The following is a 27,838-nucleotide window of genomic DNA, read 5'->3' as shown; positions in this document are numbered from 1 at the left end:
GGTTAGGAAGCATTAAGCACCTAGGTGCAGGAAGTGGGAAGATTAACTATTCTGCCTAGCAACAACACTTTGAAGGCATCTAAAACAAAAAAAATTCCGTAAAGGACTAATGACATTTTTTTAAAACTACTGATGTAATGTTATATTTATGGGTGGAACTCCACTTTAACTTTAGTCGAGCCATGTTAAAGTATGGCCGTCGTTCCCGGGTCGAATTTCAATTGTTTTTTGTTTTGGCGTAAGACGTCCGGGAATACGAATGGACGCTACGCACGTCGCCGTTCTAAAAAATTACGTCACATCGCGCGAAGCACGGCGGGAATTTCTAAACAGCATGCGCAGTACGTCCGGCACGGGAGCGCGCCTAATTTAAATGGTACACGCCCCATTTGAATTGGGCGGGCTTGCGCCAGACGTGTTTACGATACACCGCCGCAAGTTTACAGGTAAGTGCTTTGTGGATCAGGCACTTACACTGAAAACTTGCGGCGGTGTAACGTAAACGGGTTACGTTGTGCCGCCGCAAATGTACCTGAATCTGGCTCAATGTCCATAAACATTCTTCCTTCGTATTGCCAGAAAATCCTGCATTTGTTCAGAAGTACCCCCATATGTTTCCCCATAGACATCACTAGCAAGAAGGCCTCTGTATGCACCCTGGTGTTTACGTTTGTATACATTCATGTAACCAAGCTCTCTTCTGAGTTCTGAATGGCTGGGCAGTTGATAACAGTGGAAAGAGGGAGCAAACTGGGATGCAAGTGTACATTCAATAAATACTTCTATATATAGAGAGCGGTATATATATCTATATATATTAAAACATGGCAGGAATAGCTTGGTCATACCTGTTTAGAGTCCGGAGTCATCATGTTTAGGCTTGTTGTAGATATGTTAAGTGTTATACACATTCCTGCAAACTGGAGGTTGCACTTTCCCAGGATGCTAGAGAGGATTTTAGTTGCAGGCTACACAAAACAAACAAACTCAGATCAGGATAATGGAAAGTTAAAAAATAAAAATAATAATACAGCTTATTATGAATATACAGCATATACTACATTTTGTATAAAGTATTCTGATAAAATTTTTACTTCATGCCTTCTAATAGTCCTGATTTTGATAATACTGTCCAGGTCCTCATTCAAGACAAGTATGGAGCCTCCTGGAAATAACTATTGCTACAGGTTGGGAGACAAAGTATATGACTATAAAAACAATGGGCCAGATTCACGTACGAGTGCGTTACTTTGTGCGGGCGTAGCATATCCTATTTACGCTACGCCTCCGCAACTTATATGGGCAAGTGCAGTATTCACAAAGCACTTGCTCCGTAAGTTGCGGCGGCGTAGCGTAAATGGGCCGGCGTATAGATAACATAGATGAAAGTTCAGGGTCTGCTGAAATAAACGCCAAACTGCTCCTAAACTTCAGTTTAGCAGCTGTAGTGTATATGAGGAGCAACAGCACATTGAGCTTCCCTGTGAATGGCTGTGCATCGGGTGTGGGGTCAGGACAAGTCTGATAATTAGAAGAGAGCAGGCTGAGTTCCCAGCATAGCAAGACAACTGACCATGATGCTCTCTCCTGCTTAGTGTGGTCAGTTTTTAACAGGAAAGCAGAGGGACTGGCGGAAACACCAGGGATTTCACATAAAGAAAGCAATACAAAGAGAACAGGATACTTTCACATACAAGTATGTAGCACCCTCTAGGTAGATAGGTCCAAGAGAGAGAACGTTTTTTGTAGGTTAGGTAAATTTAGACAGGCCTAGCTGGCAGTTAGGCCTGTTTGATTATTTTTATTATGGGGTGGGAGTGTCTCAGAGTAGCAGCTGATGACTCACAGGCAGCATCACTGGGACCTTCCACCTCCGTCTAGAGGGTTCTGGAAGGAGAGGAGGGAAGGAGAGGTGGAGCTGGCTGGGGTATTCTAAGGAGCCCTGACCAATCCCCAACCTTGATTGGCAGGGGCTAGGCCTCCTTAAATACCTAGGATCAGCTCAGCTAGGGAGAAGTTGGAGTTGTTCAGAGCTTGGAGATGGAATGCTAGGCTGTCATGGCCTTTGAGGGAGCTCCCCAGTCTGGGGGGGTGACCTTGGGCCTGGGGCTCAGGTGCAGACAGAGCCCTTCGAGAAAGCATGAAGATACTGGCAGAGGCGTTTTTTTTTTTTTTTTAGCTGACATGTGGGGGAGGGGCTCCCCCCGCGACTGCAGTGATGAGCGCCGCAGAATCGGAGCGCCGAGCGCCAAGGTACAAGAGGAGGGGGGGTTGCGGGGTGACACCGCAGCATCATCCATTCCCTCCTCTCACAGCCACGGGCTGTTAGCGGTGCTCGGCAGTCAGCACACAGGCACAGCCCCCTCCTCTCTGTTTGTGTGTACAGAGGATGAGGGGCCGAGGGGACCTTCTGTCTATGTGCCGTGGCGCTGCCTGTGATGATCTGAGGTACTGAATGGGGAGGGGGGAGTGTTTGCACCTGGGGGGATTTCACTGAAGGGGGGGTGTTTGCACTGAGGGGGGGTTGTACTAAGGGGGTGTTTGCACTGAGGGGGTTTTCACTAAGGGGGGTTTGCACTGAGGGGGAGGGGTTGTACTAAGGGGGGGGTTTGCACTGGGGGTGTTTGCACTGGGGGGTTGCACCGAGGGGGTTTGCACTGAGGGGGGTTTGCACTGAGGGGGGGTTGCACTGAGGGGGGGGATTTGCACTGAGGGGGGGTTGCACTAAGGGGGGGTGTCTGCACTGAGGGGGTGTTTGCACTGAAGGGGGTCTGTGTAACATGCAGGGGTCCAGAGGTGCAGGTGGCTGTGTAATGTAAAAGGGGTGCAGTGATGCAGGGTGCTGTGTAATGTAAAAGGGTCCAGAGGTGCAGGGGGCTATGAGATGTAAAGGGGGCCAGTGATGCAGGGTGCTGTGTAATGTAAAGGGGTCCAGTGATGCAGGGTGCTGTGTAATGTAAAGGGGTGCAGAGGGCTGTGTAGTGTAAAAGGGTCCAGAGGCTCAGGGGGCTATGTGATGTAAAGGGATGCAGGGTGCTGTGTAATGTAAAGGGGTCCAGTGATGCAGGGGGCTGTGTAATGTAAAGAGGTCCAGAGGTGCAGAGTGCTGTGTAATGTAAAGGGGTCCAGAGGTGCAGAGGGCTGTGATGTAAAGGGGTCCAGTGGTGCAGGGGGCTGTGTAATGTAAAGGGGTCTAGTAATGCAGGGTGCTGTGTAATGTAAAGGGGTCCAGAGGTGCAGGGTGCTGTGTAATGTAAAGGGGTCCAGAGGTGCAGGGTGCTTTGTAATGTAAAGGGGTGCAGAGGGCTGTGTAGTGTAAAAGGGTCCAGGGGTGCAGGGGGCTATGTGATGTAAAGGAGTGCAGATGTGCAGGCGGCTGTGTAATGTAAAAGGGGTGCAGTGATGCAGGGTGCTGTGTAATGTAAAATGGTCCAGAGATGCAGGGTGCTATGAGATGTAAAGGGGTCCAGTGATGCAGGGTGCTGTGTAATGTAAAGGGGTCCAGAGGTGCAGGGGGCTATGTAATGTAAAGAGGTCCAGAGGTGCAGAGTGCTGTGTAATGTAAAGGGGTCCAGAGGTGCAGGGGGCTATGTGATGTAAAGGGGTCCAGAGGGCTATGTGATGTAAAGGGGTCCAGTGGTGCAGGGGGCTGTGTAATGTAAAGGGGTCTAGTGATGCAGGGTGCTGTGTAATGTAAAGGGGTCCAGAGGTGCAGGGTGCTGTGTAATGTAAAGGGGTCCAGAGGTGCAGGGTGCTTTGTAATGTAAAGGGGTGCAGAGGGCTGTGTAGTGTAAAAGGGTCCCGGGGTGCAGGGGGCTATGTGATGTAAAGGAGTGCAGAGGTGAAGGCGGCTGTGTAATGTAAAAGGGGTGCAGTGATGCAGGGTGCTGTGTAATGTAAAAGGGTCCAGAGATGCAGGGTGCTATGAGATGTAAAGGGGTCCAGTGATGCAGGGTGCTGTGTAATGTAAAGGGGTCCAGTGATGCAGGGTACTGTGTAATGTAAAGGGGTCCAGAGGTGCAGGGTGCTATGTGATGTAAAGGGGTCCAGTGGTGCAGGGGGCTGTGTAATGTAAAAGGGTCCAGAGGTGCAGGGGGCTATGAGATGTAAAGGGGTCCAGTGATGCAGGGTGCTGTGTAATGTAAAGGGGAGCAGTGATGCAGGGTACTGTGTAATTTTAAAGGGGTCCAGGGATGCAGGGGACTGTGTAATGTAAAGAGGTCCAGAGGTGCAGGGTGCTGTGTAATGTAAAGGGGTCCAGAGGTGCAGGGTGCTGTGTAATGTAAAAGGGTCCAGAGGTGCAGGGGGCTATGTGATGTAAAGGGGTCCAGTGGTGCAGGGGGCTGTGTAATGTAAAGAGGTCCAGAGGTGCAGGGTGCTGTGTAATGTAAAAGGGTCCAGAGGTGAAGGGGGCTGTGAGATGTAAAGGGGTCCAGTGATACAGGGTGCTGTGTAATTTTAAAGGGGTCCAGTGATGCAGGGTACTGTGTAATTTTAAAGGGGTCCAGTGATGCAGGAGGCTGTGTAATGTAAAGGGGTCCAGTGATGCAGGGGGCTGTGTAATGTAAAGGGGTCCAGTGATGCAGGGGGCTGTGTAATGTAAAGGCGTCCAGTGATGCAGGGTGCTGTGCAATGTAAAGTGGTCCAGAGGTGCAGTTGTGGAGAGGGGTACACAGTAGTAACAAAAAGATATTGAAGGATGCAGAGGTATGCAGGGGGCACAGTGGGGTGTTTTTACATTTTAACGTGGGGGGGGGTGCCAGATATTGGATCCGCCCCGGGTGCCAAATGCTCTAGGTACGCCCCTGGCCTATAGGCTCCTGAGATGTGAATTCCGGTTCTGGAGAAAGAGAGGTGGGGGGAGGGGACAAAGAAAAATGGAGAGAAAGAAGGAGGGATAGAACGAACAAGAAAGATGGATAGGGAGAGAGAGAAAAGGGGAAGAAAGGAGAACAGAGAGCAAACAGTAGGGTAAAAAAATATTTGAAAAATGTTATTGGGGGGGTGGGGTGACACCATATTTTACCGCACCAGGTGACACCAACCCTAGTGACGCCACTGGATACTGGACAGGACGTACAGGAGGAAAAAGAGAAGACAGCAGGAGAGAACATTGGTTGCAGCCAGGAGAGGGCTAGTGAGTGACATGCACAGTCAGAAGGACGTTGTTTTTCAGCATGTCCAAAAAACAACGTTTTTCCAAAGCCGAAAAACGATGTGAAGCCCACACACAATCATTTTAAATTACGTTTTTAAAAATGTCGGTTTTTTTTCATGCCGAAAAATGATCGTGTGTACGCGGCATAAGAGTTGCAATAAATGCCTGGTCAGTACCATATAAATGTTGCAGTAACTGGTTATTTATAACGGTATCTTCACATTTGTAAAAACTGACATTTTAGTGCTGCAAATATATTCGCTTCACCTCCCATTTGCATAGTATGAGTCATGCCTCTCACTCAAAATCATGCCAGGCCTCATCAGCTTTCTAAGTTATGCAAGTATTACCAGACGTTCTATGCCAGAGTTCTATGCCAAAAATAAAAAAACATTTTAGGAGGCGCAGTGAGTCTTTTGAAAATGTCATTTTTCACCACAAGTTTTTAGTAAATGCAATAAGAAAATTAAAATGTATTTTTTACACAAAGATATTTCCTCCACACAGCATGGATATACTAAGAATTGCACCCCAAAACATGTACCTGACATTGCTTCATGTGTATTACAGAAATCAACCAAAATTGTATCTGTATAGTACTCCAATACTCACCTCTGAAGTGGCAATATGGCTTAGTCTAGCCATGCCTATAGCTGTCCCCATCCCTATAAGCAGGCAGTGTTGTCAATCGTCAGTAATTTTACTGGCAGACAATAAAAAACAGGCACTTTTCTCCTGCCAGTAAATGTCAGTGACAGGAAAAAGTTTTCAGTAAAAAATATGTCTGTGACACTTGGCTGCGCAGTTCTGATCCGGAGCCGGACGAGACCATCCAAGAACTTGCTACAGTGTGTTTGGGTGACAGGGGCAGGTCTGGCAGAGGTGGTGCTTGAGTGTGTCGGGTGATGTCATGGTGGAAGGGAGCTGAACGGAGTGGCCGGAGCCTTTTGGGCGGGTCTTTGGCACGGGGACAAGGCAAGCCGGGAGCGAGACTGTCAGTGTTGTTTGGACTGGAGTGGACTAATGGGACCAACTGGTGTAGAGAGAGACTGTCACTGTGACTTAGGAGGGGACATGTTGTGTCAATGAGGTGTCATCATCATCATCTGTGCTGCGGCACACTGCTGTCAGTGTCACTATGAGAGTCAGTTTCATGTGTGTGTGCCTGCTTATTCTAATTTCTTGCCCTCCTGAGTCCTGTCCCAGAACTACTTATTTACTATATCCAAAATAAATAAGAAATATGTTTTTTGCCTCAATATCTACCTTAAATCAATTTGCTAATTGCATATTGTACTTGTTTGTAGCCTAAATATTAAAATTTGCACTTAAAACTGTAATTTTGTAACTTTTGGAAATGGCAGTAAAAACTTGGCTGTTCCAGTAAGATTTGGGAATTGTGTCAGTAAATTTCAACTTGGTAAGTTGGCAACACTGCAAGCAGATGTAGCCTACTGGTACATGGCTGACCCCAGGAATTATAGCAAATGCTATGTTCACTGGCCAGAAAGTATAGGGCAACAAAGGATGAAAAAATAGGATTTTTGTACTCACCGTAAAATCCATTTCTCTGAGTTCATGGACGGACACAGCAGCCTTTGACCTTAGGGTTATATCCGCTTCCCTTCAGGAGAGTTTAGGCAGAAACAAAGCACTTTAAGTGTTAACAACACTTTCGTCAGTGCAGCTCCTCCCAGGGGGCGTGGTTCCCCCGGGTATAACCCACACCCTGCTCTAGCAGCTTCCAGTTCGTAACAAGCAGTACAAACAAAGGAGGGGTGGGTGCTGTGTCCGTCCATGAAATCAGAGAAATGGATTTTACGGTGAATACAAAAATCCTATTTTCTCTTCCGTTCATGGATGGACACAGCAGCCTTTGACCTTAGGGACGTCCCCAAGCAGTGTCAAAAAAATTCGAGGGGTGGGAAAACAACACAGCAAACCAAGCTACACCCCAAACAAAAACCGGAGTTACTCAACAAAGGAACTCCAACTTTAAACTGTCGCCTGTAACACCATGCGGCCGAAGGAGGCATCAGAAGATGCACCCACCTCCACCTTGTAAAACTTTGAAAAAGTGTGGACCGATGACCAGGTCGCTGCCTTACACACCTGTAACACAGAGGCTTGATGCCGGAAAGCCCAAGAGGCACCGATCGCCCTGGTCGAATGCACAGTAACCTGAAAGGGAGGCGCCCGTCCCTTCAGGGCATAGGCCTGAAGCATAACCTGTCGGATCCACCTAAAAATGGTGGCCGAAGAGACTGCCAGGCCTTTTCTGGGACCAGCCACCAACAAAAACAGTGAGTCCGACTTCCGGAACGGAGCCGTAGCAGATAAGTACACACGTAAGGCCCGAACCACATCCAGGGAATGTAAAGTGGCCTCCTTCTGTTTTTTCGGCTGAGGACATAAGGATGGAAGAACAATGTCCTCATTAATGTGAAAAGCCGAAACGACCTTTGGGGGAAAAGACGGCTGAGGCCGCAGCACCACCTTATCCCTATGGATGACCAAATAGGGAGCAATACACCCGTCTGATCGAGGTAATTGCTACCAGAAAAAAAACATCTCTTGTGACAGAGTCAACAAGGGAATCTTTCGGATGTCCTCAAAGGGAGTATCCTGAAGCACCGAAAGGACTAAATTCAAGTCCCACGGGGGTAGTGGAGGGCGCACCGGAAGAGCCACATGTCAGACCCCCCGTATAGACGTACGCACCAAGGAGTGCGCCGCCAAGGGTCGCTGAACGTAAATGGCCAGAGCCAAAATCAGACTCTTAACCGTACTCAAGGCGAGAGCCTGGTCCACTCCCCGCTGTAAAAAACAGCAGAATCCTAAACACCACGTATGAGGGTGCCACTTCATCTCCACACACAGAGATGTAGGCCTTCCACGTACGATGGTAAATCCTACAAGAGGTAGACTTCCGTGCACGCAGCATGGTAGAGACCACCGAGCCTGACAGGCCTCGGTCCTACAGTACCTGACTCTCAACAGCCACGCCGTTAAAGCCAGCAACTGTAAAGCAGGGTGGAAGATAGGACCCTGCGACAGAAGATCTATTCTCAGAGGTAGACGCCAGGGGGCATCTGTCACCAGACGCACCAGGTCAGCGTACCAGGAGTGGCGCGGCCAGTCTGGGGCGATCAGGATTGTTGGAATCCCTACAGCTTCCACTCTGCGCAGCAGGAGGGAAGGCGTAAATCAGGCGATAGCGACCCCAAGGTGCCACCAACGTGTCCGACGCGTCCGCCCACAGGTCTTTCGACCTGGCCACGAACCATGGCACCTTCCGATCGAGACAGGACGCTAGAAGGTCCACGTCTGGAGTGCCACACCTCAGGCACAGACTCTGAAAAGCCTCTGGGTGGAGTGACCACACTCCGTGGTCTAGCGTTTGGCGACTTAGGAAGTCGGCTGCCAATTCCGTACCCCCGGAATGCACATGGCCGATAGAGCCGGAACGGGCCTTTCGGCCCACCAAAGGATGTGCGCGACCTCCATCGCTGCAGCTGAACTCCGTGTGCCCCCCTGATGGTTGACGTACGCCACAGCCGTGACGTTGTCGGACTGGATCCTGACCGGTCGGCCCTACAGATCCAGGGACCACCTGGCAAGGCACAGCCTGAGTGCTCGGAGCTCCAGTATATTGATTGGCAGGCGGGACTCCTCCTAAGTCCAGCGCCCCTGGGCTGACTGGGTGCCCCAAACGCCCACCCAACTGGAGAGTCTAGCATCCGTCGTGACCACGGTCCAGTGGTAAAGTAGAAATGACTTCCCGGTCCGAAGCACCGGAGTCGTCAGCCACCACACCAGGGAAGACTTGACCAGATGACTCAACTGAATCTGGTAATTCCAGAGAAGACGGGAGCTTGTCCCAACATGACAGAATCTCCTTCTGTAGTTCCCTGGTGTGGAATTGGGCATAAGGAACTGCCTCGAAAGAGGCCACCATCAGACCCAGAACCCTCATGCAGAATCGAAGAGACGACCACTACTGGGTCAACAGCTGCTGCACCGCAGAATGCAGTGCCTGGAGTTTCTCCGTTGGGAGAAAAACCTGCGCCTCCGCGGAATCCAGGACTAGCCCTAGGCATTCCCGACGTAGAGACGGAACCAACACTGACTTCTGGATATTCAGAAGCCAGCCGAACACTTGGAGAGCCTGCCACGTGACAGACACGTCCTCTTCTAATTCTGAGCCTGAGGAAGCACTCAGAAGAAGGTCGTCCAGATACCCCACGATAGCGATCCCTCGCTGTCTCAGCAGGGCCAGCATCGAGGCGAGCACCTTGGTGAAAACCCGTGGTGCCGAGGCCAGGCCGAACGGGAAGGCCACAAATTGAAAGTGGTCCTCCCCGATCGCAAAGCGCAGAAATCTCTGGTGCTTTGTGCATATGGGAACAAGCAGGTATGCGTCCATGATATCCGAGGATGCCATGAAGTCCCCCCGATGGAGCGCATCTATCACCGAGCGAATCGACTCCATCCTGAATTTTTGCACTTTGACAAAACAAATGAGGGCCTTAAGGTCCAGGATTGGACGGACCCCGTCCTTCTTGGGGACTACAAACAGATTGGAGCAAAACCCCTGAAACCGTTCCATCGAGGGAACTGGCACAATCACTCCCCTGACCAGAAGATCCTGGACAGCCCCTGACAGAGCCTGCCGGCGAACCGGAGGAAGCCGGAGGTTGGAGGGAAAAAATCTGTTTGGTGGACAAGAGAGAAACTCTATCTTGTACCCCGAGGAAACTACTTTGCAAACCCAACGGTCGGAGAGGAGAGACCTCCACCGAGCCGCGAATTCACGAAGCCGATCCCCCACCCGAGACACGGGCGGGGGTAGACCTTCAGGTGGAAGCAGGTTTGTCCGCAGACTTGTTGGGCTTGCGGTACCAGGTGCGCTACTGCCCCGCAGCGGGGGTCTTAGCACCTTGCAAACCTTTCCTCACCGCACTGGGCAAGCGAAAAAAAATGCTTGGGGGTAGTAAAGGAGGGCCCTTGCTCATGGCGAGGCTCCTAGCCCTTCCCAGACTGTGAAGGCAGTGTGCTCTTACCATCCGTGGCATCCTTAATGATGCCATCCAGGGATGCCCCAAAAGACCGTTCACCCTTAAGGGGTCCGCAGACCAGCATATCAGCCACGCAAGGTGGCACAGTACACATTGTCTATCTTATCACCTGCCCTTGTGGGAAACAATACGTGGGTCGCACCATAAGAAGTTTCTCCACAAGGGTAGGTGAGCACATTGCTAAGATCATCGATCACTTTGTTCCCCATTGGAGAGGGGAACCTAGTGTTCGGGGAGTATCCAGATTGGAAGTTTTCTGGATTTACCAGTTAAAATGTTACGTGCCCTACGGCCTTAATGTAGAGTGGGACGTAAATTATTTTATTAATCAATCCTGATATATGCATACTGTAATCAATTTTATAATACTTTATAATTAATTGTTCTTTTTTGTTTGGATTACATGCTTTGACAGACATGAATGTCTGTACCCCTTTATTCCTATGAGACCGATCTCGATGATTGAAATTAAACATTTCCCATCTTAAAGAGCCTATGAGTGTGTGCAGATGTGGGGGCGTTATAGCTACCATTCTCTGCAATAGGAGGCTCCTTTTCTATATAGTAGATATATGAGCCTTTTGGCAGTATTTACCCGCTGCTTTATTCTAATTTAAATTCCCCCCCCTTTTGGGGTTTATTCACTGTCCTCTGGCCCTTTAACGATTTATGAGCCTATTGGACCCACTTAGATGGGACGCATTGCATCATGACACGTTCTGGTCACGCTGGGCGGCGTGTGCCAACTATGTGCATGTCTGCAGCGTCTGTCTCCCCTTGCCGTGCGGCTACGTTCCTTGTGGGCGGAGCTTGTGCGCGATGGTGACGCGCTCCGTCCCGGTGACGCGCTGTTTGTGTGGGGGGCGTGGTGTCTGCTCCAACCTCCTGCCATTCAGTTGGAGGAGGCTGTGGATTGGGGGAGATCTGTGCTGTGGGCAGGCAATCGGACCTTGGCTTGTCACTTCCTGGCGTCTGGAGCGCAGGGACAGTGGTAGTTGCGGGGGCCAATCAGATTCGACCCTGGTCCCTGGTCCGCCTGGAGCGAATGGAGAACGGAAGTGAGTGAATTTGGAACGCACGCCGAGTTATGGACAGTGCAAGGGAATGAGGTCTCATGGGGATGATTAAGGGGGTTATTTAAGGCGCAGGCAGGGTGGTGTGTTCAGATATGCACCCTTGTTGATGTCTATTAAGACGAAACCGGTCGGGTTTACTGAATATATACACCTTTACTGCGCATTTGATTGCTTCACCACCTTTTTGAGGACTTTTGCTGTGATTGCTGTGGTTGCTGTGAATTGGCGCTTTATTTACATGGACATTTTACCTGTGTGATCTTTTGAGATTCAGTTGGAATTTTTATGAGCATGTTTTTTGATTTTTAATTAAATACTTTTTTACGCTATGAGGAGGTGTCCTCTCTCCTTTTCTTTTTATCTGTGTTGGATCCTCTGAGGATTTCATTCATCAACAAAATAATCACCATTGGAGATTCCTTGTTCGGCTGCTGTAAAGGATCTTGTTTGGAACATCATCTGGATTGTCCGGGAGGGTAACCAGGTAGGGCAATCGGCCCACACAAGCCTTGAGGACCCCCCACCGTATGGTGAGCTGTGGGTTTACATCAGCTGGTAAACTTATTTACTCTTACTGTAAGGATCACCTATCTGAGGATGGGACACCATGTATCAGAGAGGAGAGCGTTTTTTCCATCTATGAGAATATAAGAATACCCTTGTGTATTTAATGGGACTATGTACTTTTTCCAATATAGAATTACATATTTTTATTTTTCACTGAATAATCATAATGTTCTTCTGACACTGGTTATTATATTTGTACACTTTGTTGGGCCGTGAAGGTCCATTCTATGTGACTCACTGCTGGTTTGATTCACCTTATACTCACAATATATTTTGTATACACTGTGTATAGTTTATACAATACTATTCAGGTACCTTCTATGTGATTCACCATTGATTTGATTCACTTTATACTCACATTATAGTCTGTATACACTGTGAATAGGTGTGTTATCCAGATTCACTACATGGTATTTCTCAGCAGGGCAGACCGGTTTCATTTGGCGCTGCACTTTTCTTTCTTATTTTTGGCGCAGTACCACCGCATAGGCAGAAGCCCTGGAAAGCAAGAGCGTAACCAGGACCGACTCACAGACAAATTTCAGACCCTGAACCAATTGTTCAGCCATGTCCTAACAGGTCTCGGAAGCACCCTGTGCCTCCAGCTCCTGCAGCAAATAGCTTTGCCCGTACAGTCAGAGTCCGTGACACCAGAGCCCCAGCCAAAACCGGTCTCACACCCGTACCCCTTCCGCGAAGATGGAGCGGGTCACAGCCTTCATTCTCCCATCCGCGGGGTCCTCAAAGGCAGGAGCCCCATCCACAGGCAATGTGGTGGTTGCTCAACCTGGACACGGGAGGGTCCACGGACGGAGGAGAGACTCACTTTTACTAAAAAGGTCCTCCACAAAGGGATAACGGGTCGCAAAGGCAAAAACTGTCTGCGGCGTATCCCATTCCTTGTCAACAAACTGTCCAAAAAAGGAACACAAGGAAACACATTTTCAGTGCGTGGCGGTCTGCGGGACCCAAAAGGGACTGGCACAGCAGGTGCCCCCGCCACATCCTCAAGTACTGAGTTTCACGTCCGCAGAAAAAATAGCTCCAACAATTCCTATCAGCAACCGACCCTGAAGCAGAGTCGCTCTCACTGTGCGCGTGGGTTAAGCCTGCATCATCTGACAATACAGAGATATCCCCAGAAGCAGGCCAGGGAGAGGGGCGCTAATATACCCCCCATCCGGCCACCAGTCGCTTCAAACCTGGCGAGAAAAACGCCACCGACATTGCCTTAGCAGATGCGGCAGGGGGAGGGGCAGCAAGGGTTAACTCAGGCTGGCAGGGGAAGAAGTACCTGTCCAGGCTCCATAATGCCCCACCTTTGTGTCACCCTACTGCAAATAGAAAACACCCATGGTCACCTCCCGGCCGTTACAGAGTATGGGGGCCCCCAGGGAAACTCACCACCTCACCCGGTGCAGCGCGAGCTGAGAGAAGCCTGAGGTGTGCTGAGAAGCCGGCTGCGCTGCGTCTGTCCCTCAGAAGGATTTGCGGTCTTCTTGCAGCGCTGGGACGGCCACACGAGGCCAAACGAAATCCAAGATGGCTGCCGTATTGGCCGGTGTGCATTTAAAAAGCCCAAAGTGACACGGCACCACAGCGCAGCCATATGAAATGCAGCACACAAAAAAAGGCCCAGCAGTGAACACACACAGCCCCCTGCAGTGAACACACACAGCCCCCGCTAACACACAGGCCCGGTGTAATAAAGAGACCCCTGAAAACCCCCCCTCACAGCCGCTACCCAAATGGGAAAGGAGGGAGAGGAATAAGGGAGAGAGGAAAGCAGGGCAAACCCTCAGTCGACCTCCCAGGGGAAATTTCCAGCCATACCACCTTACCTGAGCAAGGGGCCACTACTTACCCATCCTGCGACCACCGGCTGGAGGTATCCCGGACAGAACCAACGCCCGCATAAACGGCATGGGTGTCGGCCAGACACACTGTGACAAAGCCATAAAGGCCGGTCATATGTGTGCCCTAGAACAAGATGTTCCCCGGCCGCCCCTGGAGCAAAGGGGCCTGTCGTGGATGACCCAGAGCTGAGCTGAAGGCCGACACATGCTCGTAGGCCGAACATGGGGGGACTACAAGAGTCTAGAACCCAGCCTGTCACCCAGTCGACAGTTGATAGAAGAATCTCAGGATACAAAAATGCAGGAACAAAAAAATAAAGGCGAAAAAATCGCCCCCTGGGAGGAGCTGCACTGAGGAAAGTGTTGTTAACACTTAAAGTGCTTTGTTTCTGCCTAAACTCTCCTGAAGGGAAGCGGATATAACCCTAAGGTTAAAGGCTGCTGTGTCCGTCCATGAACGGAAGAGAAAAGAGTGCCTGTAGTTCCAGGAGTACAGTTGTCTGCAGGGGATGTCGAACTGGTGTCTCACAGGAACATACAGTGGAACATGCAGATGGGTAATTACAGGTGGCAGGCAGAGACATGGTCAGCAAACATTCAAAGAATCAGTCCAGGCGACAGGCAGACATGCTGTAGATAAACAGGCCAGGGTCAGTTCAGGCAGCAGGCAGAGATGCAGTCAGTGCGCAGGCAAAGCATTAGTCCAGGGGGCAGGCAGAAACATGGGCAATAAAAAAGCCAGCATTAGTTTAGCCAATAGGCCGGGGTTAGTTTAGGTGGCAGGCAGAGGAGATGCTGCACGGTCTTCTAATCAGAACACTGTTACTAGCTTGCACTGAAACTTTTGTGACCAGCAATTAGGAAAACTGTTGCTGGCTGCACACGTGTGGCCCAGATTCACGTAGGAGGGCGTATCTTTGTGCGGGCGTAGCGTATCCTAGATACGCTACACCACTGTAACTTAGAGAGGCGAGTACCGTATTCACAAAGAACTTGCGCCCTAAGTTACGGCCGCGTAGCGTAAATGGGCCGGCGTAAGCCTGCCTAATTCAAACTAGCCTGGTAGGGGGCGTGTTGTATGGTAATGAATCGTGACCCCACGTAAATGACGCACCTAACGAACGGCGCATGCGCACGCATGCTCAGTATCACGTCGAATTTTCTCCCTAACTTACGCCGGCTCAATGTTTAGTCGACGTGAACGTAACCTACGCCCATCCCCATTCACGGACGACTTACGCAAACGACGTAAAATACGGCGCTGTTCCGACGTTTCCGACGTCCATACCCAACATGACTTACCCCAGCGTATTTTAATACGCCGGGCGCAAGTACGTTCGTGAATCGGTGTATCTAGCTCATTTGCATATTCAACGCGGAAATCAACGGAAGCGCCACCTAGCGGCCAGCGTAAATATGCACCTAAGATACGACGGCGTAAGCGACTTATGTCAGTCGTATCTTATACAAATTCTGGCGTATCCGATTCTTTGAATCAGGTGCCGAGGTACGACGCCTCACATTCAGACTTACGACGGCGTATCTGGAGATACGCCGTCTTAAGTCCTTTGTGAATCTGGGCCAATGTTTTTATCTGTACTAGCTCTGGTGACACTGGCACTGGTGTGGCTAGTGATCAGGAACACTTTTGCTGGTTGCACTCGTCTGGTGTGGCAGCAATCAGGAAAACTGTTTCTGGCTGCACTGGTCTGGCAACACTGAGACTGGTGTGGCAGCAATCAGGAACACTAGGCTGTCTTACACTGGTATGATGACATTGCAACTGGTCTTTCTAACAATCAGAAACACTGGTTTAGTGATACTGGCATTAGTGTGATGGCAATCAGGAACAATGTTGCTGGCTTATACTGGTGGTGATCAGGAACACTGTTGATGGCTTACACTGGTCTGGTGACATTGGGACTGTGTAGTGATTATCAGGAACACTTATGATGGCTTACACTGGTCTGGTGACATTGGGACTGTGTAGTGATTATTAGGAACACTTATGATGGCTTACACTGGTCTGATGACATTGGGACTGTGTAGTGATTATCAGGAACACTGTTGCTGGCTTACACTGGTCTGATGACATTGGGTCTGTGTAGTGATTATCAGGAACACTGTTGCTGGCTTACACTGGTCTGATGACATTGGGTCTGTGTAGTGATTATCAGGAACACTGTTGCTGGCTTACACTGGTCTGATGACATTGGGTCTGTGTAGTGATTATCAGGAACACTGTTGCTGGCTTACACTGGTCTGGTGACATTGGGACTGTGTAGTGATTATCAGGAACACTGGAGTGGATAACAATCAGGGACACTGTGACTGGTGTGGCTAGTGATCAATGTAAAATATGCTGCTGCTACTCTGTTTTCTCTAGCGCCGATTGGTGTGTGAGAGGAAACAGCGGTGGCTGCAAAATGCAGCCTTTGCTTACATTTGTGATCTCTGTGATTTGTCACATTAATCACGTGGTACCTGGCTTTGTGATCTGCTGCATTCCATGGACACATCAATCAAATAACATGCTCCTGATAATATATTGCCAACACGATCAGAATTTTTTTCTCATAAGTTCCTATTCGCAAACACGCATACAGTACAGGAATTTAAAAAAGTAAGTACATATCATGGAAAGTGTTGCTTTTTTCCATACCCCGCAACATTTGGACTATACAAAGAGGGGAAAAAATTTAAGGGCAACATATGGGTGGGACCACATGGGTGTGGTTAAAGATATACCTGCAACAGCTTTGATAAGAATTGCAAGTGGCACTGATGAAAATGAATCCAAGAATATTTTGTTCATTAATAAAAATGATTAATGTATTTGTTTAGCTAGCTACTACTCTTAGCACAGTCATTTTATAGTATGAGAATCCAACAGCTCTTGCAGAGAATATAGTCTAAGGATGATCTCTGGCGCATTCACAAACCCCACGTGCAGAGCCCGCCATGAAGTCGGCACTGCGCTGAGCTAACATCAGTTAAACTGCATAACACACTTGGCATAGAAAATTTAGAAAACATAATTTGACACTGACTCTTCTGCTGAGTACTGTGACACTTGTTGAGCCTACTAACTGTACATACAGCACACATATGCCGCAATCCTTCTACCCACACAATATGCCTTAATGACTGTGGGACCAGCACGATTCTAACAGACATGTGCCATCCTTAACATGCTGATTTTTATTTTTTTATGAAACTGTTCCATTACATATTATTATTTTCTGCACACAGTTTACCTTAAAGTGGTTGTAAAATCTTACGTATACCCAGTGAAGTGACTGGCCTATGATACAAAGAGATATCCAATACAGACCCCTCCCTCCTCAACAGTACATACTCCCATCCAGTACAGAGCAGCTCCCTCCCCACCAGTACAGACCCCTTCCTAAGCTTATTTACCAGATGCAATGGAGAGATGTAGCAACAGAAGGCAGTTCTCTTCTTGGCTGTATAAAGTGACCTTAGCTAAGAAGGAGCTTCCCTTGGCCTCGTGAATGACCTGCAAGGACATTTGCATATGAGTGAACCACAAAGTTCATTCATATTTACAAATCTCAGGCTGATTGATACAATGCAATTCTCGCATACTCCCTAAGGAGGTTCCAATCAATGGCACCTAAGATGGAATATCTGATTCTAATTTCAATGATCTGAATTGGTGGTAAATGAAGGGGTGTACTTACTTTTTGCACAGTAGAAATATGCCTTTTTTTCAGGCTATGTGCGAATTGGAAGCGTTTTTCACCGTATCCAATTCGCATGACGAGTGTGATCAGCTCTCAATGAAGCTGGTTCACACATGTCCGGGGTGGCCGTTGTGCGAATTCCAAAAGGGTCCTGTGCGTTTTTGGGTCTGGTTCAGGGAAAATCGCACCTGAACCGGTCCAGTAAACATGAACACACCGGACCCCAGGTTGGAAACTGAGCCTCAATGATGATGAGAATGAGTACAATATTATGTGTCATCTAATCAAATATATCCTTTCTATCTGTATCTGGCAATACAAATGTTTATCTTACCACAGTCACATAGGCATGCTAGGGCTAATTAATTAATTGAGAATCGGCGGATGATTGAAAGGTCTGCCTCCTTTATTCAAAGATTGCGATTCATAGCCATGCTAGTAAAGCTTCTATGAATTAAGTAGGTGGGTGGAAATTAAGGGCAGGCATAGTTGAGTGTCTGTCACAGTTCCTTCAGCTTTTTAACCCCCCCCCCCCTGGTCAATTACTCCTGGTCAAATACTCATTTTGATCCATTCTAGAATTTTGAAATGGTCCACCCGACCATTTTTTAAAAGCCAGCAGCTACAAATACTGCAGCTGCTGACTTTTAATAAATGGACACTTACCTGTCCAGTGCGCCCACGATGTCAGCAGCCGAGGCCGAGCAATCGATTGTGACGCGAAGGGGCGGGAGTCTATTCCCGGAAGTGGGTGCAAATACCTGTATTAAAATGTGACACTGGAGGGGAGGAGGGTTCCGAAAAGTGGAGGTTCACTTTTTGTGTGGACCTCCGCTTTAAGTTGATGGTCAGTAGAAAAAGGCCCTCTTACATTGATGGTCTTTGGAAAGTGACCCTCTTAGGTCGATGGTCAGGTTGCAGTTCCCTCTTACATTGGCTATAAATGGAAAGAATGCACTATTATATTAAAGTCAAAGCAACCGTACAAGAAAAAAAGGTTGATTTAAAATAAAATGTGTTCCTATTTAACCCCTTATTAACCAATAGGTAACTTCAAACAGACCATATTAACTTCCCCTTCAACCCTTAGCTAATATTTTTTCCAGTGATTTTATTCTTATTTCAATATTTTACCATTAATATTTAAACTTTTTGTTAAATAGTTAGTTGTTTTGTTTGTTATTTTTTGTTACAATAATATAGTGCACAACATAAAAAAAACACCATTATTTCATTTCTAAATAACTTGTCAATGCTTTGTACCAGAATCTTACTTTCTATGTCTAAATATACATTGGACAAATTATAAGCTAAAGTGTATGCTTTTTATCTGAAGTAACACTAATGCCCTGTACACACGAGCGGTTTTCCCGTCAGAAAAAAACAGAATTTCGTCAAGCTTGTCTTGCGTACAATTACACAAAAGTTTGGTGAACTTTTGACTGCCAAGAACGCGGTGAAGTAAAAGACTACGTCTTACGCGAAGTTCTATGCTTCTGAGCATGCGTTGATTTGTTTCCGAGCATGCGTCTGAATTTGTACACACAATAGGAAATTCCAATCGGATTTTTTCCTGACAGGAAAAAAGAGAACCTGCTCTCTATCTTTTTCCAGCAGTTTTTCAATTGGAAAAAGTCTGATGGAGCATACGCATAGTCGGGATTCCCGACCAAAAGCTCTTATCTGACTTTTTCCAACGGGAAAACCGATAGTGTGTACGGGGCATAATTGTTTTTAAAATTAACATGTTGTGATTAACAAAATGTCATGTATTTTGTCTATACAAAATAAAATTATTTTGGCAAAAGGAAATTTCTTGACAAGTTTACAAATAAAATGTATACATTCCTAAATCAAAAACATAAAAATAAACTAACTACCTTTCTTTTTTTGAAGACTCCTTTGGTACCAGGAACAGCTTCACACACTCTGCAAAATGCTTCCCTGCAAGACAAATGTATAAAAATAAGGATCATTTCTGTAGGTGTATCTTATTTAAATTAGTTGTAAGCTCAGAAAAAAAATAAAACCTGCAAGACAAGGGCATAATGAGCTAGTATGCATCGCATGCTAGCTCATTATGAAATACTTACCTTAAATCGAAGCTGTTGCAGCGGTCCCCCTACACCGCTGTGACTGGCGACATGTCTCCCGTAGTTATTTCTGGGTTTGCGGGCTCCGGCGATGTGACTGGTTTAGAGCCGTGATAATGTCACTCATGGGAGCTGCCGGTCATGGCATGGCTATGGCTACTACAGAAACGGCACAAGTGGGCCGGGAGGCAGAGCAGACAGCGGTGACTGACTCACGGACCACTGAGTACTGAGTGAACAGTGGTGTTTCTCAGCCTTATAGCCGGCGGGGGACAGATGCAGCATTGCACCTAGGTATGTATGGTTAAAAAAATACTAACTTCTCTTTTAAGATTCCAGTAGCAGCAGTAATTGTATCACCTTAGCTACCAATTAATGCAGAAAGTTTGTAGTCTATAGCTGGAAAAACACAGGTCAATTATTCCCCCATCCACACATTCAAGGTGGATGTAGGAACCCTCTCCACTGTGTCATTGTATTCTGACAGCTGGAAGACTCCCCCACCATGAGAATACACAGAACAGCACCACATCCTATTGCCTGTAGTGCTGATCGAGCGAGAATATACCGACAGGGCGGTTGAACAGAGATTGAACGGTAGATTGACTTCTGTTTAACCACAGTGGCCACGCATGAATCGAAATTTGTCCGGTCCCACTAACTTTAGTTATTAAAGATGCAAGCTTTTGGGGTGTGTTGGGTTCCTTTCTCAGGCATTATACAGATTTTTATGAGGAAGCTTGCATCTTGAACAACTTGTTAGCCAATAAAGGGTGTTGTCTAATCTCCAAACTTTCTGCTTTAATATGTGCTAAATCAATTATTTTCTATAAATATTGGGCCAGATCCACAAAAGAGATACTCCGACTTAACTGCTGTTCAGTCTGTATGTAACTTTGGAAACGATCCTCAAAAGGCTTTTTCCAAAGTTAGGCAGAAGATCCGGCATGTGTAATTGAATTACACTGCCGAATCTTAGGATGCAGTACCGCATCCGCCGCTGGGGGCATTTCGAGTCGAAATGCCGTTTCTAGTATGCAAATTAGCACTTAAGGCGATCCACAAAGCTTTCTAGCTTCCTTTTTGCGCCGTAAGTGTTATTTTGCAAGTGTAAAATTAGGGCTGGTTCTACAAAGTGTAAACTAGTCACACCATGTAAAAGCCCATTCCAGCGACGGCATTTGGTATGCTTTCCCGAGGGAGAACTCCACGGCAATTTGTAAAAACAAAACCGGCATGGGTTCCCCCCCAGGAGCATACCAGGCCCTTAGGTCTGGTATGGGTTGTAAGGGGACCCCCCCTACGCCGAAAAATTGACGTAGGGGGTCCCCCTACAATCCATACCAGACCCGTATCCAAAGCACGCTACCCGGCCGGCCAGGAAAGGAGTGGGGACGAGCGAGCGCCCCCCCCCTCCTGAGCCGTGCCAGGCCGCGTGCCCTCAACATGGGGGGGTTGGGTGCTCTGGGGCAGGGGGGCGCACTGCGGGCCCCCCCACCCCAGAGCACCCTGTCCCCATGTTGATGAGGACAGGACCTCTTCCCGACAACCCTTGCCATTGGTTGTCGGGGTCTGCGGGCGGAGGCTTATCGGAATCTGGGAGTCCCCTCAAATAAGGGGGCCCCCAGATACCGGCCCCCCACCCTAAGTGAATGGATATGGGGTACATCGTACCCCTATCCATTCACCTGTAGGCAAAAAGTTAGTTAGTAAACACACAACACAAGGCTTTTTAAAATATTTTATTATTCTGCTCCGGATGCCCCCCCTGTCTTCGTTATTAGCTCAATTAGCAGGGGGGGCTTCTTCTTCCGCTCTCCGGGGGTCTTCCACTCTCCGGGGGTCTTCCGCTCTCCGGGGGTCTTCTCCGCTCTCCGGGGGGGGCTTCTCCGGACTCCGGGGGGCTTCTTCCATCTTCTCCCCTCTTCCGCTCTTGACTCGGCGAACCCCGGTTCTTCTGCAGCTCTCCGGTGCCTTCTTCTTCAGCGCTGGCTGCCTGCTATGTTTGTGTGTTAGCTCGATTTCAAACAGGCAGCCAGCGCGGTCTTCTGTGGCGTCAGGGTCTTCTCTTCCTTTCTTCCGATGTTGCCTCGTCGCCTGTTGTCGCTGTAATGATGGAAGCGCGCCTTGCATCCCATTTATATAGGCATCACCGTCCCATCATGCTCTGGCAGGTACCCACGTGGGTCCTAAGAGAGCGGAAGAAGAAGCCCCCCCTGCTAATTGAGCTAATAACGAAGACAGGGGGGGCATCCGGAGCAGAATAATAAAATATTTTAAAAAGCCTTGTGTTGTGTGTTTACTAACTAACTTTTTGCCTACAGGTGAATGGATAGGGGTACGATGTACCCCATATCCATTCACTTAGGGTGGGGGGCCGGTATCTGGGGGCCCCCTTATTTGAGGGGACTCCCAGATTCCGATAAGCCTCCGCCCGCAGACCCCGACAACCAATGGCAAGGGTTGTCGGGAAGAGGTCCTGTCCTCATCAACATGGGGACAGGGTGCTCTGGGGTGGGGGGGCCCGCAGTGCGCCCCCCTGCCCCAGAGCACCCAACCCCCCCATGTTGAGGGCACGCGGCCTGGCACGGCTCAGGAGGGGGGGGGCGCTCGCTCGTCCCCACTCCTTTCCTGGCCGGCCGGGTAGCGTGCTTTGGATACGGGTCTGGTATGGATTGTAGGGGGACCCCCTACGTCAATTTTTCGGCGTGGGGGGGTCTCCTTACAACCCATGCCAGACCTAAGGGCCTGGTATGCTCCTGGGGGGGGAACCCATGCCGGTTTTTTCTTTGAAAATTGGCATGGAGTTCTCCCTCAGGAATGCATGCCGCTGTCATTTTTTTTTTTCCCCGACGCAACTTTTTTAAGCCGTCGCGATCCTCAAAACTCGGCGTAACGTAACTTCGCGCATGCGCAGTACGGCCGGCGCGGGAGCGCGCCTCATTTAAATGGGACTCGCCCTATTTGAATAGGAACGCCTTGCGCCGGCGGAATTTTAGTTACACAGCCTGAAATTTCTAGATAAGTGCTTTGTGGATCAGGCACTTAGGTAGAAACTTTAAGGCAGTGTAACTTAAATGGGATTTTTTAAGTTACGCCAGGTTTTTGTGGATCTGGCCCATTGTATTTGTTACATATTAGTGTCAAAACATACCAGTTATTTGACCTATGTATTGAAATGAGACCTGACATCACCACAAAAAAAAAAAAAAAAATTTCCCTGGCCATATTCATGCAAACAGTCGAATAGTCTGTGATGATTTAGATTCTGATGAAGCAGTTTTTTAAAACTGAAAATATTGCATTTGGCCATTAGATAGTGCTAAGTATTAAACAAGTTTCCCATAAATATTTAGCACCATCTAGTGGCCAAATGCAATATTTTCCATTTTAAACCACTTGCCCCCAGGCGACATACGAGTGGTTATACCAGGATGGATCAGCAGAGCAGGGAGGATTGCTGGAGAATAGGAGTGCTTCTAGGTGCAAAATTAAGCTCAAAAGCTTAGTGCAGGAAAACTTTATTCAATTGAATTGTCAGATTGTTTAATGTTTTTAAAATTCCTTTTTTTAGAATAAACAGTTTAATACAATTAACCAAAGTCACTTTCAATATATTTGTATATTTGTATATTGAAATCACACCTCATCTTAAAGCAGAACTACAATGCATCTGAGTACCACAAACCAAAAATGCTATTTGTTTGCCATTTTTAATATTCAAAGCAAACTCACTCAATCCATCCATGTCTCCATGCTTTATTTTGTGGAAAAATCACTTTGAAAAACACCCCTCTAGCATTTCTGGCTGTGACCTTCTTGAGTAAGGACAGATGATTCATGTAGCTTTTACTTTCTGAAATCCATCTGTCCTTAGCCGAGGCATACAGGTAGGAGGGTCTGCTCAGCTGAGAAACCCCCTATTCTCCTCCTGAATACTCCTGGGATGTATGACATCATTTGCTTAGGCCTTGAGACCAGGAAATAACTGAAGAAATGTAAAAAAGAATGTAAAACAAATAAATATGATATACCTTCCTATCTATTTACGAATGCTAGCAGCATGTAAGGAATAAAAATAGTCAATGTTGATTCAGAGAGTGAAGTTCTGCTTTAAGTACAGTGGTCCACCATATAGTATAAGGTCATCTTAACTAACAGAGCATGGGCAAATCTTTCTGTATACACCTCATAGAATATTTGATTATTTATATCAAGCTAGACTTATACCATGCTTAATAGTTTTATTACCATAAGCTCACGGTTAGGCAACCTTAGACTCCTTTCACACTGTGGCAGTGTGTTTAGCGCTAGAAATAGCCTCTGCAAAGCGTCTGAAAACCATCTCCCATTCATTCCAGTGTGCCTTTTAACACTGGGGCCACCGTTTTGAAAAGTCCTGCAAGCAGCATGTTTGGGGCAAGTTGGGAGCGCTGTATTTAGCGCTCCCAAAATGCCCTGATCATTGGAATGAACGGGCAGTGCTTTCAAAGCACCTTAAAAGCGATTTGAATGTGCCTCAAAACAGGAGTTTTTAACCCTTTTTGGGTTAAAAGCACCCTGCTAGTGGCCAAAAACAGCGCTAAAACGCTGCTAAAATGAGCGGCACTTTAGCGATAACAGCTGGCACTTTCAGTGTGAAAGCAGCTTTAGAGAGATGGAGATCTACTTGAACAACATTGATGAAGTCAAAGATCACCGGCATAGTGTCCTGTTAGGGCAGGTTCACACCAGAACGAGATGCTAGAAAGGCATGTTCATAGTTTGTTTTTCCTGCACCGTGTTCAAAACGCACTGCCTTTGTGATCTACTGTGGTTGATGATACATTGTTAACCCAAAATGTAGATCGCAAATGCACTGGACACAAAAATAAGTATTTCAAGAGTACAGGGTTGGGAGTGCATTACTCTCAGAATGCAGGGTTCAGAAGTGTGTTACACTCAGAATGCAGGGATCAGGATTGCATTACACTCAGAATGCAGGGTTCAGGAGTGCGTTACGCTCAGAACACAGGGTTCAGGAGTGCGTTATGCTCGGAATGCAGGGATCAGGTGTGTTATGCTCAAAATGCAGAGTTAAGGAGTGTGTTGCGCTCGGAATGCAGGGTTAAGGAGTGCGTTACGCTCAGAACACAGGGTGCAGGAGTGCGTTACGCTCAGAATGCAGGGATCAGGTGTGTTAGGCTCATAATGCAGGGTTAAGGAGTGTGTTGCGCTCAGAATGCAGGGTTAAGGAGTGTGTTAGGCTCAGAATGCAGGGATCAGGATTGCATTACACTCAGAATGCATGGTTCAGAAGTGCGTCACGCTCAGAATGCAGAGATCAGAAGTGCATTATGCTCAGAATGCTGGGTTCAGGAGTGCATTACATTTAGAATGCAAGCTCCAGGAGTGCGTTACGCTCAGAATGCTGGAATCAGGAGTGTGTTATGCTCATATTGCAGGGATCAGGAGTGTGTTGCACTCAGAATGCAGGATTAAGGAGTGCATTTTGCTCAGAACACAGGGATCGGAGTGCGTTACGCTTAGAATGCAGGGTTCAGGAGTGTGTTATGCTCTAAATACAGGATTAAGGAGTGTATTGCGCTCAGAACGCAGGGTTAAGGAGTGTATTGTGTTCAGGATGCAGGGTTAAGGAGTGTGTTGCTCTCAGAATGCAGGGTTAAGGAGTGTGTTGCACTCAGAATGCAGGGATTGGGGTGGGGGGTTATGTGAAGAGTGGTAGAGGACACTGTTATTGGGGTGGGCACTGCTATAGGGGTGGTCCTGCCTGATTTCCATAGCATCCTACCTGTGCACACAGGAGACCAAGAGGCAGCACAGTTCTGGACATGGGGCGGGAGCAGGAGCTGGCAGAGTGACTTTTCATATTAACAAGCTGGTGATTGGTTAAGTTGAAAAGGTAACTTGGCTAGCTACTCCAGCCGCTCCCTCCGTTCTGAGTTATGCTGCCTCTCGCTCTCCGCTTTTCACTTATGGTAGCGGCGGAGGAGCCTGGGGTGGGGGAGAGAGGAGGACCAAATGCACGGCAAGGGAGGCTGGTGTCGGTGGCGCAGACCCGTTCCCGGGCCACCTGTCACCTACCCGTGGTCGACAGGTAGCCTGCGATCGACGGGTTGCCGATCCCGGCTCTAGAGTGTAATAAAAATAATATAAGCGGTAGTATAACAAGGGCAGGCAAAAAAAGGTTAACATGTTAGAAGGCATGGGTAAAACAGGGAAAAATTATGTTTTGGTGGGTTCTCACAATATTTGTCTACCTTCATCAGGTAGGTGCGGTAGGCCAGCTATGACTTAAAAGTAAGGTGCAGCCATCTGCAGAGAGTCAATAGAGGCCTCCATAAACTCTCAAGAAGGTACAAAAGAATTACCTAATGCATCATAGTGAGTTAGGAGTAAATACTATATACTTTTTATCTATTTACTATTTAGTATACATTTTGCACAAAGTCAGCTCCATAAAGACATGGTTTGACAAGTTTGTGGAGGAACTTGAGCCCTGACTATAACCCTACTGAACATCTGTGGAATTATTCTCACTCAGTACCTGATCTCACATACTTTTTTTCCTAAATGGATACAAAATCGCACAGACACATTTTAACATATTGTAGGAAATTTTCTAAGATGAGAGAAGGCTGTTACAGCCACAAAGGAGAACTAAGCATGCAAAATAACTATACACGGATTACTCATAACATTACAACCACCCACCCACCATAACCTGTCAAGGTATCTGGCACCATGTAATCAGTAGCAAATCCTTTAAGTCCTCTATGTTGTGAGGTGCGGACTCCATGGATGAAAATAGTTTTTCCAGCACATCCCAAAGTTATTTCGTTGGATCGAGATTTCGAAAGCCAAGTCAACACCGCAAACTTGTAGCTGTAATCCGGAAACCATTCTTGAAATCCTCAGACCAGGCCACCTTCTTCCATTTGCTCCAAGGTCCAGTTCTGATGCTCATGTGCCCATTGTAGATGTTTTTGGCTGTGGACACAGGTCAGCATGAGCACTATGACTAGTCTGCAGCTACACAGCCCCATATGCATCAAACTGTGATGCACTGGGTGTTCTGACACCATTCGATCGCAACCAGCATAAACAGGTTTTTTTTTGCAATTTAAGCTACAGTAGCTCTTGGATTGGACTACACAGGCCAGTATTTGCTCCCCGCATGCATCAATGAGCCGTGGCCACCTATGACACTCAAAAAAGTTCCAAAGTCAACCTCCTGCGCTTTAGTGTGATGTTTCAGAGCTTGGTGTAATAGTCGCTTCTGCAGTTTACAGAAATAGCATAGACATGTCTTTCAAATAGCACTATAAAACAACATAGAAAGGGTGCACCGACCTAGCGCATTGCCACCATACAAATTTATTAAAGAGATCATATTTTAAAGCGTTGCGCAAACTGTTGGCGTTATATAAATCCTGTATTATAACAATAATAATAAAACAAGTAATATACTCACAAACACATGATCATGACAAGCGTATCATAAAATACAGATGAGACTGCTTTCAGATCCACAGCGCTAGACTGGTGACATGGGAAGACCTTTCAGCGTCCAATACGACTTATGCGTTTCAAAGGACAAGTCCTCTTCATAAGAGCCAAACGCATGAATGATTGTGAACCAACTTATATACTATACATCACAGTAAACTAAAAATGGCAGGTCCTTCACCAGGGGGTTGGGTCACATGATTTCATCCATCCTAACATCATGACCTATGATCCTGTCGCCAGTTCATATTCTTTCGCTTGCCCATTTTTCTGCAACACACAACTTCAGGGACAGCAGGTTCACTTGCTGTCCAATATATCCCAACCACTTTCAGATGCTATTGTAACAAGATAAACATTGGTATTCACATTATCTGGTCAAACTGTTATGGCTAATTGGTGTACATTTCTGAATAAATGTTAGTTCTAATACTATGCAATACAAAAAAGAAAAATACAACAATGTAAATTTATTGATTTATTTAGTGAAATCAGGAAAACTGTTTTTTTTTTTCTCAGATTATAATAAAAGCAAGCTTGAGTAACGAATGCAGACGTTTTAGGAGTGGCATCATCTTCAGTGATTAACATAATAAAACACATTTACAATGATGATAACATTTCTAGTAATCACAGGGAAGATCACACTGTACCTTTACTCCCAAAGAATCCAGTACTATGCTGAAATTGTTGTGTTGACTGTGATGACATAATCATTTAACCTTTATACACAGGGCCGCCATCAGGGGGGTACAGGCAGTACACCTGTAAGGGGCCCGGAGGTCCCCAGGGGC

At 47.3% G+C, this 27,838-nt stretch overlaps 1 protein-coding gene across 1 annotated transcript in view; it reads right to left on the bottom strand.

Moving 5' to 3' along the window:
- The window catches only part of SHC3 (SHC adaptor protein 3), a 121,227-nt gene that overhangs the window by 37,760 nt on the left and 55,629 nt on the right, over positions 1–27,838 (bottom strand). Inside the window, 2 exon segments of the mRNA XM_040355111.1 lie at positions 849–968; positions 19,323–19,386. Of these exon segments, the coding sequence (XP_040211045.1) occupies positions 849–968; positions 19,323–19,386 (184 nt within the window).

The sequence above is a fragment of the Rana temporaria genome, chromosome 1 (genome assembly GCF_905171775.1).
Source record: "Rana temporaria chromosome 1, aRanTem1.1, whole genome shotgun sequence".
NCBI classification, from domain to species: Eukaryota; Metazoa; Chordata; class Amphibia; order Anura; family Ranidae; genus Rana; species Rana temporaria.
This window is presented reverse-complemented; position numbering and strand designations above follow the sequence as displayed.